The following is a 14,068-nucleotide window of genomic DNA, read 5'->3' as shown; positions in this document are numbered from 1 at the left end:
TGTAGTCCACCAGGCTCTGTCCTTGGGATTCTCTAGTTAAGAATACTGGAGTTGATTGCCATGCCCTCCTCCAGGGGATTTTCCCTACCCAGGGGTTGACCCTGCTTCTCTTATGTCTCCTGCATTGACAGATGGGTGCTTTACTACTAGTGCCATCTGGGAAGACCCACTTTCTTGATGAGACACCAAATACCTATCTTGGTCCAGTGCATGAGAATGAATCAGTCCTCCAGGATGGGGTTTCTGGCTTTTTTTCTCAGTTGCCCTAGTTTTCTCAGTTTGTCCTAGTTATAAAACCTGGTCTTATCAGTAAGGTCTTGTGACCACTGAGAACATCTTTGGTTTCAGTCTCCTGCTCAGGCCTCTGACTAGGGTCTACTCTAACCTGGGCTCCCTATCAGCTGGCTCTGCTCATGGCTTGTCACAGTGGCTTTGATTTGTCCACTTTATGTAGTCCCTGGGCCTCCTGGATATTCTGGTTCACCTTTCAAACTGGACTGACTGCCCACACCTTCCACTGAAGAAATTTCTAGGAGCACATATGTACTACAGTAGGCTCCTCTGTTTCAGGTCCTGGGTCCTCTCATATTCTGTCTTTCTGCAGTTGACCTTGGTCCAATCCTGCTTGAGGTCATGGAGGAATAGGCTGAGCTTTAATATATAGAGGATCAAAAATAGATGAAAGGGGGGAATCACACCCTGTATTTAAGAGCAAATAACATTTTTAAGACTAAGAAGACTATAAAAATGAAGTTGGCTAGCCCTTGAGTCTTCTAATTCTTTTTGGCTTCACTTGGTTTAATATAAAACGAAAACATTTTAACCTCAAATACTTTCAAATTAATATTTCAAAAATCTCTGTTTTGTAATCATTTTTTCAATGGATTGAATAGGTATCTTTCCACATCCCTTGAGATTGAAGATAAATTTACTTTGTAAGTTATTTTTCTCTCTTTTTTTACATTTTAGGTGTTACACAATGACCTCATTATGGAGATGAAGCATCCAACTGTGGGGAAAATATCAGTCCCAGGTTTGAAAATCTTTATTTTTCTTAACTCCTTTCTTCATAAATTTATTCCGTGTGCTGATATCTGTATGTAACTTATAAGCCTCCAAACAGCTTGTAAAGACATTATCCAGATTTTTTATTTTTGATAAAAGGGGAATCCTGGAATCATACCCACAAGCATGTTTGCTAAGGCTATAGGCTTGTGTCTTCACTCTGACTGTCTGGGTGACAAAAAGCGCTTGTGTTACGTAACTCCATTCTGTGGAATCATGGACTCACGTAAGTGTCTTATATCACTGCCGACAAATAGTGGCGATAGATGTGGAAAATATTATCAAATTGTACTTGGCTCATATGAGAATGAGAAAGCAAGCCAGTCACCATAGAGGCGGTGTCCAAGCAAGGCCAGGGCATTTTTTTTTTTTTTTCCCATACTATGGTTTAGTGTATGGATCTTAGCTTTGTTGAGATCAAAAAACCAAATGCTTTCAGTAAGTCCAGAATATATTGAATTTGTAGAAGTTGACTTATACCCAACAGACTCACTGAAGACATTTTGGCCTTAAGGTAAATGGACAAGTTTTTCAGGTCCAGGGAGTGTTTTTCCAGTAGCCGGAAGCCTCAGGCCTAACTCTCAGAGTATTCAAATTGTAGCAACAGCTTGCAATCAACTCATCAGCCCCCACAGACCATACTTCTCTAGTAATCATGAAATTACTATTCCTCAGATCTGCTGTATCTGTTCTGGCCACTGCTGGAAAGCCCCTCCATGTACTTGTCCACTGAGTCCCTTTCTTTCCAAACTATGCACAAATCATTCCTTATTTTTTCTTTAGTTCTAACAGAGAATGACAAAATTAGTTAGAATATAACTTTGGTTATTGTTTTCCTGAAACTATATCCTGTTTGCCTTGCTTGAAATTTGAGTATTTCTCAAATCCCTCAGTCACCTCAGTCAAATGGCCTAAGTGTTTACTTCTATAGGTATCAGATCTCATTTGTTGAATAACTGCTATTATTAAGTTGTTTTGGGGTATAATCTAATTATAAGATTTGGGAGCAGCTGGATAAAAATGTCTCAGAACAGATTAGACATGGCCATTGGCCAAACGAAAAGAATGAGAGGAGGGAAGTATGATTAATAAAGCATATTGGAGGAAATTCTGATATTCAAGAGTATACAGAACATTATATTGAATTAAGGGAGGTAAGTAAGATAGAGAGTAGGTATAAGTATATCAGAGATTGGGATTACATATTAACAGGGAAATGCTATTGGGTATGGGACTTCCCTGGTGGCTCAGTGGTAAAGAATACGCCTGCAATACAGGGGATGTGGGTTAGATTGCTGGGTCAGTAACAATAACCCGGTGTACGAGACAGCAAAAGAGACACTGATGTATAGAACAGTCTTATGGACTCTGGGGGAGAGGGAGAGGGTGGGAAGATTTGGGAGAATGGCAATGAAACATGTAAAATATCAAGTAGGAAACGAGTTGCCAGTCCAGGTTCGATGCATGATGCTGGATGCTTGGGGCTGGTGCACTGGGACGGCCCAGAGGGATGGTATGGGGAGGGAGGAGGGAGGAGGGTTCGGGATGGGGAACACATGTATACCTGTGGCGGATTCATTTTGATATTTGGCAAAACTAATACAATTATGTAAAGTTTAAAAATAAAATAAAATTAGAGAAAAAAAAAAAAAGAAGATTCTCTGGAGATGGAAATGGCAACCCACTACAGTATTCTTGCCTGGGAAATCCCATGGACAGAGGAGCCTGGCAGGCTACTGTCTGTGGGGTCGCAAGAGTCAGACGTGACTTAGCAACTAAACCACCAACACGAGGACTAAATCAGACACAACTTCGAAAAATTATAGCCTACTCATCAATCGCTCACATGGGCTGGATGACAGCAGTACTACCATATAACCCCACTATAACACTATTAAACTTAACCATCTACATTATTATAACTTCCACTGTATTCACTATATTCATAGCCAACTCCACCACCACCACCTATCACACACAAGCTATGGGCTATAGAAAAGTAGTGAAAAAAACAGCATGTTGATAAAAGCTAAGAAAATTACTTATTCATTTATATAATTGAGCATATATTATGTGCTGATAAAATTCTCAGATGTACAGCAATCTCTTTTAAATCTCCTTTTGGAGAATTTTATTTTTCTTTAATTTTGATAGGACCTAGGCATCTTTTTGCTATGTCTATCTTATTGACTAACCTTATATTCTCTCTGTAGAATTATCAACAAAAGAGGTCCCAGATTTGAGGTGGAATGCATGTGTTTAGACTATTTTTGGAATTAGTATCTGAGTGTCTTTTGAGAGAAGCACATCTGGACCCCCATGAAGGGAAGAGGCAATTCCACTCACAGACATCAGATAAAAAGTTACTATTCAGTGTGTCTCAGTGGGAGGCTACTCAGATAGGACAAGAGATATTAAATGCAAAGAGAATGTATCAGTAAACAATTAAATTTTTTTCTATGGGTTGTTATTTTCATTGATTTTATTTATCAATGATAGTTCTGCATTTCTTTGTAAGGGATGTCCTCATTGGAGACCTCATGAATGCTATAGAAATAGCTCAGATTTTCCCATAATGCCTCAATGCCACATTACCAAAACAGGTAATGTGAGTAGAGTTAAAAATGATTTTATGCTCCACTGTTTTCTAGTTAGCCAGTGGAGACACATTTTTTAATTCATTAAATGTAGCTCTACAGTTTCACATATATATCTGCATCTTTATACTTACAGTGACAATCTTAATTAAAACTATTTATTTATATGTCCTTTGTTATTAGTGAACCTCTTGTGAACAGTACTGAATTTTCTATACGTTGCACTTATTTGCTTGAAGGATTGTCTGTCTTAGTCATTACTAGAAACTTGTTTCTTGGAGAATAATATTTATGGCACCTTTTAAAGAGAGGTATAATCCACAACATTCCCTCAGATTCTCATATTAGAATCTATAGGTCTAATATAGGTCTCCTATAGGTCCTCTATAGGAGATGCTAATTCATTAAAACCTTAAAACTACTAGTCCGCCAATGTTGGGAACTTACAGGGATGGGAAATTATTTACCTCTTCAAAATTTCTTTTTGCTGCTTAAATAATTATTGTCGGCACTGAATACATTGTTCCAATATTTGTAAGCCTTATCCATATTAAAATAAACCAAGTAGTATAGTCCAAACTGTCTCCTTTATTAATTTATATCTATTGTAACATACTATCTTTTCATATCATTTCCCACTACCTCCAATCTCTAGTAAACAATTAGGAAATTTAATTTGTGTATATGCATGTCAGAGTTAAAGCTTGCTAACTAGTTAATGCTCATGAACTATCAGTAAATGTGAGTTGTAGTTTTGCTAATACTTGTGTTCTTTTTCCATACATTGTTTGTTAAACTACTATCTCATTTGACCTTTATAGTCTATTTTACAGATAAAAGTAGAGAAAAAAACTGATTATTAATTGGAGTAGAGATGAGAAAATGCATCATGTCTCTCTTTGCCCAACGTGAGTCATCCAGTGTTCTGTGAGTCCCCAGTGAGTGGAGTGTCGTTAGTTTTAGCTCACCATTAGTTTAGTGACAGACATGTCATCACATTGGGCACAAGTTACTAATTTGCTCACAATTAACTAAGGTACCCTGGTTGAGTGATAAAACCTTAAACACACCCACATTCACACACATAGCTCAAGTCACTAAGCCTACCACGTTCCACACACTCTATGATATTCTGGTAGTAAGGTTGTACCCAGGACAGGCCCAGTCACTCATGGAACCTACAGTTTGCCAGGGATTCTTTGTTTTTTAATAATAAATTGAGAAAAATGAGACAGGCATTTCCACGGAGAACCAGAGGCAACAGCAGAATAATCTGAAAGCTCAGATGAGAGGGACCTCGCCTAGAGTGCAGGTCAGGAAAGCTGTCCCTGAGAGTGGAATGTAGACAGACATCTGACTGATGACCAGTTGCCAGCTGGGCCAAACTGCTGTGGGCTGAGGGAGGGGTGTGGAGATGCTGAGCGAGGTGCTGGAGGAACTGAGACAGGGCTGGAATAGAGGGGACCCTGGAGAGGTAGCCAGAGGCCAGGACAATAAGACCTCAAGAGGAGGTAATGATCACATTAGAGACAAGTCAAAATGTAAAGGAGATCTAGGCTGAGGTCTCAGATCTCAACCACCTGAGCCGTGCGTGGAGGCAGGGTGGGGGTGGGGTGGTGGCGGCGGCAGGGTGGGAGAGACCTGGAGGAAGAGCTTGGGAAGAATCTCAAACCTATTTTTGGCAGATGCTCTCATTGACTGCTTTTAGGTGTGATTTCTAAAATGGTTCTAACTTCATGGAAATTTTTCTTTTTCTTTTTTTAAAATTTTTGACCACACTGTGTGGTATCTGGGATCTTAGTTCCCTGACCAAAGATTGAACCTGTGCCCCATGCAGTGGAAGCAAGGAGTCTCAACCACTAGACCACCAAAATTTTTTGTAAAACTTCTAATATCCTGAATTTTAAGCTTTGAAATTGAAAAAAATTTCATTTGTTAATTAGTGAAATGAAAAAAAGGACATTAAATTTCATACCACATTTCCTCAGTAAAAGCCCATCATATAAACATCATCTTATTTGTGACTTTAGTGGGAAGATCTTACATTAGTTATCACATACGGAAGGAGTGCCACTTTCCACTGAGCACATTCTCCATTTTCATCTTGTGATTACCACTGGCTACTGGCCTTTTAGCCAAAAAGGAACACACTGTCCTTCCATGTACTGTGTAGGTGCCAAAACAGCCTTGGCGCTGAGTTCCAAACTTCAAAGGATGTCACTGAAATACAATTTGACGCGTAACTCTAAAGTTTCTCACCATAACTTGTTCCCGATACCTCCTGGTGAATGTACGTGGTCGTTATTTGATTCTAATAGCACTTCTGGGAAGTATTTGAGTGGTGAGTGTGTCAAGGTTGTGAGAAGGCACCAGTGTTCTATCCTACAAAATGATTTTAAATTGATTTACCTTTGTCTGCTGGTCCCCTGATCTGTTTTCAGAAAGCAGCTTCAAGTTCTTTTAAATAAAATTTTCTTAACTTTTTTTCCCTCATAGTATTTTAATATTCATATTTGGAAACTGCAACAGTTTTTAGCTCGTGGGCGTTGGGTGCCAGAAGAACAGTCATTGCTATGAATTAATGTTGTTGTTGTTTAGTCACTAAGTCGTGTCGACTCTCTGTGACTCCATGGACTGCAGAACCCCAGGCTTCCCTGTCCTTCACCATCTCTTGGAGTTATGAATTAATGTAGCTCAAACCAAATTATCGGAGTATTGACATTTGGATTTTATGGCTACTTTTTTAGAATGTGAATGTACTTCTTTATTTGATGATCTAATATACTGTATTTCTGAATGTTTTGCAAGACTTTTTTTTTTATAAGTGATGATCTGAAACATCTTTATTTTGTAAGCTCCTGAAGGGCAAAGACACTGTTTTAACTCTAACCAACACCCTTTATACCAAGGTAGTACTTAACAGATGTTTTCTGGATGATGATTAGGATAAACAACTATTAGATGAAAAATAACTGAAATGACTTTTGACAATTTAAAGCAGTATGCGTTTTTTACGAACTGATTGGCTACCTATGCCAGCTACCTGAAAGAGATTTATTTTACGTCTTTAGTTTGTTTCCAGTTTGAAGTACATATATTAATTGGAGTGACCACCTAGTATCTTGCCAGTTACAAATCTTCCTCTTCTGTGCTATACAAGGCTTCAGCTTGCTTTTTAAAAACTTACTTCTAGCTTTCTATCTTCCCTTTACATAGAAAATTAGATGATGTTTCAGAAATCACAAATCCTCAAAGTTTAGTTAAATTACTATAATGGATAACAGCCGTGGGGAAAAGTTGTCACAAATCTTACTAGGGAAAAAGACAAAGAGGAACAAAAGTTTCAGCTTATATTCCTCCATAAAGTTTAAATATGTTGGTCCTTATAAGGAATCCTAAGTAAAACCAATCTGAGAGTGAAAGGTGAGGTAAGTTATTTCTTCCAGGTAGGAAAATCTTTTAGATGACAACAGGAAGAGTATGTAAAGTTTTCACATTGTGTATAGTGTATAATCTATCTTCTAGAAAGAACATACTCCTTCGGGGACCAGGGCTAAGCTGTAAAAAAGAGGACAAAGATGAGAAGAAGGTTCTACAGTGTGTTAACAGAATGAGAGAAAGCTGGCAGGGAAGTGGGTTTTCAAATAGACTAGCCATGGTACTTCCCAAAGCCCTCAATTAGTTTTAACTTGATTAAACTCTTAACCCATGGCAATGCCCTGAGAGCTAAATAAATCAGTGTATTCTCAGATGATTTGACGTTGAGTGCCTGCAGCCTTCTCTGGAAGGCCTGATACAGTGAGGCAAGGTCTTAGACATTATTACCATTCAGTGAAAAATGAATAGCTAGAGTGACTTTCCTTCCTACGAGAGCAGGGAGGAAACAGGAGGAGGAAATAGCATCCCCAGGAATGTCTTTCCATCAGGAACTGGAGAAGCCCTAAGAGCCAAGTTACTGTCGCTGATATAACTTAGGGATCTCCATCAACGATGCTTATCTATGCTGTGAGGAAGAAATATTTCGTGAGAGCTGGACTTTCATGCTCAGGGAATTTACGTTCCTGTTATTCAGAACCGGGAAAGTGGCCAAGATCTCAGTTGTTACTCTCCAACCATCCTCATCAACCCCGACACTAAGATAAGTGAATCTGTCTAAAGGACCAGAAATTCATGTTACAAATTAGTCCTAAGTTATCAATGAAGTTCTGGGGTGCACAGTTATTTTCACTATTAGAAATTCATATTTCCAAATATGGCTAAAGAATTTTCCCAGATACCTACTTAATTGGACTTCTACATTGGGGTGTTTTCTCAAGTGTCACTGTATGGAATGATCCTTGAGGTTAGAGGTGTATTTGACATCATCTGAGTCGACCACTGAATGTTGAAACAAATCTAGAAATCAAAGCAAAATAAAGGCATAAATCAAAAACCACAGGGAAAGTGGAAGTTTCACTGATAGTACAGCAAGTTTTGGTATCTTTGTCTTGAAAGTTGGAACAGACATTTTCAGGGGTCAATTCTTGAGTCCTTGCGGTAATTGCTACTTTCAACTTTCATTGGGTACTCAGAGAAGTCTTTTTCTGGATCAAATTTAAATACTGAATTTATGATAGATCTTTCAAGAATAAATTAATTAAATATAATTAGTCATGAGTCTCAAAGAGTCAGCCAGGACTGAGCAACTCAACCGAACTGAATTGAGGCATGCGAATTGGGCTTCCCTGGTGACTGAGATGGTAAAGAATCCACCTGCAATGCAGGAGACCTGGCTTCCGTCCATGGATTGGGAAGATACCCTGGAGAAGGGAATGGCTACCCACCCCAGTATTCTTGCATGGGAAGTCCCATGGACAGAGGACCCTTGTGGGCTGCAGTCCATGGAGTCGCTAAGAGTCAGGCACGACTGAATGACTAAGCACAGGACATGCATGTGACGCGTGTACATTGGTTGGAGGAGTAAAATCAGACACTAAGTAATAACTAAATGCACAAGGCTTGAAATTATCTTTCAGTTTGGACTTCCATGTTGTGGAGTTAACTTGGATAATTAAGAAGTGACATTAACTTTGCCTCCAAGTGGGCTTCAGGGTAGAGAAGTTGCTTGACCTCATTGCCAGGTTTATTCCCGACTGAAGAAGGTGACTTTAGTCCTCTCTGAAAGAGGAAAGGCTTGGTGCTCCTGCAGCATTGCCAGGTAGAAACTCTATGGTCCATGAAAAGATGGCAGTTGGGCTGAATGCCATGGGAAAATTGTTCTCCTTAAATCCATTTCCTTAAGATGTCAAGATTAATTCTGTTAAGAAGACTTAAACATAAAAAAAAAAAAATATCAGTAGAGTAAACCACCTTTTGATTTAAAAAGATTATAGTTGAATTTTGACTAGGCATACACTGTACTGTAAATACTAATAAGAAGTGTTGGTGGAGGCAAAGAAATGGTAGTGAAAGGGTTAAATAAGAACTTTCAGGGGACTTGCCTGGAGGTCCTGGTGGTTAAGACTTTTGCCTCCCAATGGAGGGGATGCAAATTCAATTCCTGGTCCAGAGCTAAGATCCCACGTGCCTTGTGCCCAAAAAAACAAAACATAGAAGCAATACTGTAACAAATTCAATAAACACTTTAAAAATGGTCCACATCAAAATAAAAAAACAAAACACCTTAGATAAACCCTTCAGATAATTAAACCTAACCAATGGGTCATTTGCAATATCCCACTTATGCCATCACCTTCCAACTTTATGGATTTATTTGGCATTGAACTGGGTCTGTGAGGTTCATTGCTTGTCTCCTTTCAGCAGAAGTGAAGGCTGTCTTCTGTGTTAACTGTGTACTGACTTTTATGGAACCCTATCTCCCAGCAGTCATATCTTTATCTGGCATGGCATAAGCCATCACTGTGTCCCTGGGCTCATCCTTTGACTGAGATTAGGGCACTGCCTAGAGGAGGAGGCATGAGGGACCTTGAAGTGCTTTCCAACTTGTCCTTCATCAGAACATCATGTAAGTCACGGTGGCTGTATAACGCTCTGAGTGGCTGACCTGTTAGACCTCCTCAGAACCCTGTGTCTGTTGAAACTGTTCGTATGAACTCTATATTCCAGCTTATTGCTAGAAATCATGTTTTTCAAACAATGAAGCAAAAAAAAAAAAAAACCCTAGTTTTAATTAACTTAAAAATTAAGAAAAAGTACAAGACATCTGGGGATATTTCAGAAGAGTATATGGTAAAATAAAAGCACCAAGATGCTTTAGCCACAGAAAGAGAAATACAACCCTACATAGATTTAAAAAATATCCTCAACAGTTTACATCCCATAAACTTGTAATGAACTGCTTTCTCTTTGTTGATGGGCCTTCAAGTTAATATGTGACCTTAAGTAACTGACTTCACCTTTTAGTGCCTTTTCTTACTTTCATGGGATTGATCTTTGCATTCTTTTAGTTTAAAAGAAAAATATAATTTACATTGGTGCATATAAATGCCTTTTGTGAATAGATTTTAATAACATCATTGCATGTGGACCATTCAAATTTGAAACAGAGGAATGTATGCCTTGTCTATATGTACTATATAGATGAGTTGTTTATGCATATGATTTATTTAAGCTCTAGAAAAATTCTGTGAGCCATACATTATTATGTCCATTTTATGGGATGAGAAAATTGAGATTTACTAAGTGTTACAGCACCAATTGGAATCCAGGTCTGAATATGTCTGAAATCTGTCCTCTTTTTTCCCATTTCCTACTGTCTCCTAAAGTTGAGCCAAAAAAGAAAGTTGAACCAGTTATTGAATTTTTTTTATCTTACAACTTTAGTCTCTAGTCTAAAGACTGATTAATATATTTTACAAGTTTCATTTAAAGATGAGCTTGGAAATGTATTTAAGAATGTTTAAATTTCAGTAATTTAGACTTAGATTGAGCTTCCCTCCTTTAGGGATTAAGTTTGTTTTTTAGTCTATTATTATGTTTCTATGAAAAAAGGTCCACTAGCAAATACATTGTTAGGCCATTTCAGTATTCTCAAGAGCATATAAGTGTAAATGCACCAAAACATGTGGATTACATTTCCCTCAAGTTGTGCTATTTTCACACATTAACAGAAAAGCAGTTTGAAAGGGGGAGAAAAAGAGAAATGTTTGGGAAATATATGCACATTTCAGTTATCAAAAGACCCACGGTGCTAAGCTGCCACCTTGACTTACCCAGATTTCTCATCTTTGCAGTGATCTGTCCTTGCTACATGGGCAGATTTCTTCTTGCTGACTGGCGGCTGGTTTTGTTTCCAAGTTCAAGCCAATTCCCTTTGAGCAACTTTAATTAACCTGCAAACAGTGTTGTGTTGATATAAGAATGTTACCATGATTTGTTTTCAAGTGAGTGGTTGATACTATGGCCAGAGCAAGAATTTAAAAATTAGGGACTTCCCTGGTGGTTCTGCCTGCAATGCAGGAAACTGGGGTTCAATCCCTGGGTCAGGAAGATCCACTGGAGAAGGAAATGGCAACCTACTCCAGTATGGACAGAGGAGCCTGGCAGGCAACAGTCCACAGGGTCTCAAGAGTCAGACACAACTTAGTGACTACCCCCGCACCACCACCTGATGGTCCAGTGGATAAGACTCCATGCTTCCACTGCATGGAGCACAGGTTCAATCCCTGCTTGGGGAACCAAGATCCCCCATGCCACACGGTGAGGCCAAAAAAAAAAAATAGTGACAAATTCTGTATGATTCCACTTATATGAGGGACTTAGAGTAGTTAAGTTCATAGAGACAGAAAGGAGAAAGGTGGTTTCCCAGGACTAGGTGGGGAGGAATGGAAAATTAGGGTTTAATGGATAAAGAGTCTTGGTTGGTGAAGATGGGAAAGTTCTGGGGATGGATGGTGGTGATGGTTACAACAGTGTGAATATACTTAATGCCACAGAATTGCACACATATGAAAAAAGGTGGAAATGATACACTTTATGTTACATATATTATTGCAATAAAATACAGGATTGCTAGAAAAAATTAGCTAACTTCTAGGCTGTTTTCCCATTTGCATGTGTTGTACATGTGTGGTATAGAGTGGAGTGTGTTTGGGCTTCATCAGGGGAATCTGAGTACAAACCCAGCTCTATAAGAAATGGTTGGAGACACTAGACACTTCCTAATCTGTCTCAATAACATCTGTCTTCTCTATAATATGAAGATCAAGCACTTCTTCACTTACGATAATTAAATAATAACACATGCCAAGGGCTCAGTGAGTGGGAGTAAGTGGAGCAGTATCTACAGTAGCCATGACTCTTGGGGGAAAATAAAACAAGCCACACGATTAGTTATTTTTCAAACATGGAACATTGGAAGAATCATGCATATTCTCTAAAGAGAGAGTAAAACAAATCATTTTTTTGATTTGTTTTTTGATTTGTTCAACTTTTGCTGAACAAACATTTCTCTACCATCTACTCTGTGCCAAGTGCTGACTGACAAGGAGCTTGTCTAATGAGGCATTTGGCAGTGAGCAATCAGGTGAGTCACAGTGGCAATACGGAAATCTTGGGACTCTCACTGCCAGTTGTGTGTTGGGCCAAACCAGCCCCTTTATCTTCCAGCTTTGGAGCTCTTCGATAAATATGTTGTCTGCAGAGTCAGTAGATACCACAGCCATGTGAGCGCATCCTCCAAAAACAGCATTGTGCTAGACAGATCACTCAGGTGAAAACAGTGATTCAGAGATCATAGATAAGAACTTAACAGCTTGTTTAGGGAAAATGAGAGGAAAACCACAATATGGTGCAGCATTTCCAAAATACACTCTGCAGAAACTACTTTCTTGAAGTCTTCATAGATGTCTCACCAAGAAATGACTTTTGTCCCAACAAGTTTGGGAAGCTGCCTTAAAAAAGATCTGTGGATTTTCTTTACTTAGACGTTTCTCAGATGCATTAACATTCTAAGATAGCTTTGAGTCTTTAAGAGGGAGATGTCAAGTTTCCCTAACTTATTTGACAATGGAGCCCTTTTCTTTCCAGAACTCTTATTAAGATCCCATGGAAAAGCATGTTGTGGGTCACCACACTGAGAACATGTGTACCTTGGAGCCACATGAAACAAATTGTAATGGTCATTCACTAGAAAAATTAGCTAGTTGACACTAACAAAGGGTGAGACAGCCAAAATAGAAAGCTGCCCATCTTCTGAGGATAAGAATTTTTCTTGTTTCTTAGCTCAAGGGACCAAGGAAGGCGTGAGGAATATCGGGAGGGGTTTCTTTTCCCTATGAGGTCTGAACACCTATGAACACTGGGCAGGAGCGAATCCACCAGGAGTGTGGGTGTCTGGGTGGGCCAGTGGCTGTATTTGGGGAGGGAGTGCTTTACTCCAAGTTGGCTCAGCTCCCACTCATGAGCACCTCTTTCCAAGGCATTAATAATGGAAATGGATTGAGGGCAACACCAAAGTGCAGATCAAGAACAGCTCCCACGGTGATGCTCTTGCACTAGAAGCAGAAACTATCCTGGGATCTAAGGAAATTGCTTAAGAAGAAAATACTTTCTCTTCATTGAGCCTCAGGAAAGCTACATTAGTAGAATCCTGCACAATGGTTCATACTCTCACTTAGAAAATGGAGTTGATTAAGTGGAAGGAAAATTTTAAAATGTGACAAAGATGATGAGGTGATTAAGGGTAGGGTTTAAGTACAAGATGTGGAGAATTTAAGATGTATGACTGAGTAGCGATGACAGCGGGGTATATGATAGCTGCCTATAAATACCCAATTAATTGCCTAATGTGGCAAATGAGAAGAAACAGGCTTTAAGCACCAAAAGGAAAGCTGGATTTGAAGTCTATTAGGGAAACAGTATTTACCACTAAGGATGATTTGACTGCCATCAAAGGGAAGTCAGTGGAGTTATTTGGGTAAAGATTCAGGATGAAACTTTTCTTTCCTATATCCTGGTGTCAACCAAACTTTTTTTTTTCCTTTAAAAAGGATGCACACATTTTCATGTTTCTTAGAAGCAGAAATCGAAGAATAGAGCACAATATTTAATTTGCTCCAGGATGTTGTGAACTGGTCACAACATTTAGGATTGCTTCAAGACTCTACACGTGTTTTCCCTTAAACTGAATTATAGCACTATCCTTGCTGGTTAGAATCACAGAAAATCTATGCATTATGTTACACTGTGTGTGGAGATACACTTTGTGATGTAAAATGTAATAAGGATTGTTGTTCTGTTGCTAAGTCGTGTCCAACTCACTTCAACCCCATGGAGTGCAGCACGCCAGGCTTCCCTGTCCTTCACTATCCCCTGGAGTTTGCTCAAACTCATGTCCATTGAGTCAGTGATGCCATGCAACCATTTCCTCCTCTGTCGTCTTCTTCTGCCGTCAATCTTTCCCAGCA

General features: G+C 39.0%; 1 protein-coding gene across 9 annotated transcripts in view; it reads left to right on the top strand.

Annotated features, from left to right (window-relative positions):
* The window catches only part of SUGCT (succinyl-CoA:glutarate-CoA transferase), an 861,069-nt gene that overhangs the window by 660,366 nt on the left and 186,635 nt on the right, over nt 1–14,068 (top strand). For all 9 annotated transcript variants that reach the window (XR_009736133.1, XR_009736132.1, XM_061415379.1 and 6 more), the window contains one exon: nt 970–1,033. Coding sequence is in view for 5 of the 9 variants with exons in the window: in XM_061415379.1 (XP_061271363.1) it covers nt 970–1,033 (64 nt within the window). In the remaining 4 variants the exon portion in view is untranslated. Of the gene's footprint in view, nt 1–969; nt 1,034–14,068 lie in introns of those variants that run through there.

This window comes from Bos javanicus, chromosome 4 (genome assembly GCF_032452875.1).
Source record: "Bos javanicus breed banteng chromosome 4, ARS-OSU_banteng_1.0, whole genome shotgun sequence".
In the NCBI taxonomy this organism is placed as follows: Eukaryota; Metazoa; Chordata; class Mammalia; order Artiodactyla; family Bovidae; genus Bos; species Bos javanicus.
The sequence above is the reverse complement of the archived record's forward strand: the minus strand, read 5'-3'. Positions and strand labels throughout refer to the sequence as shown.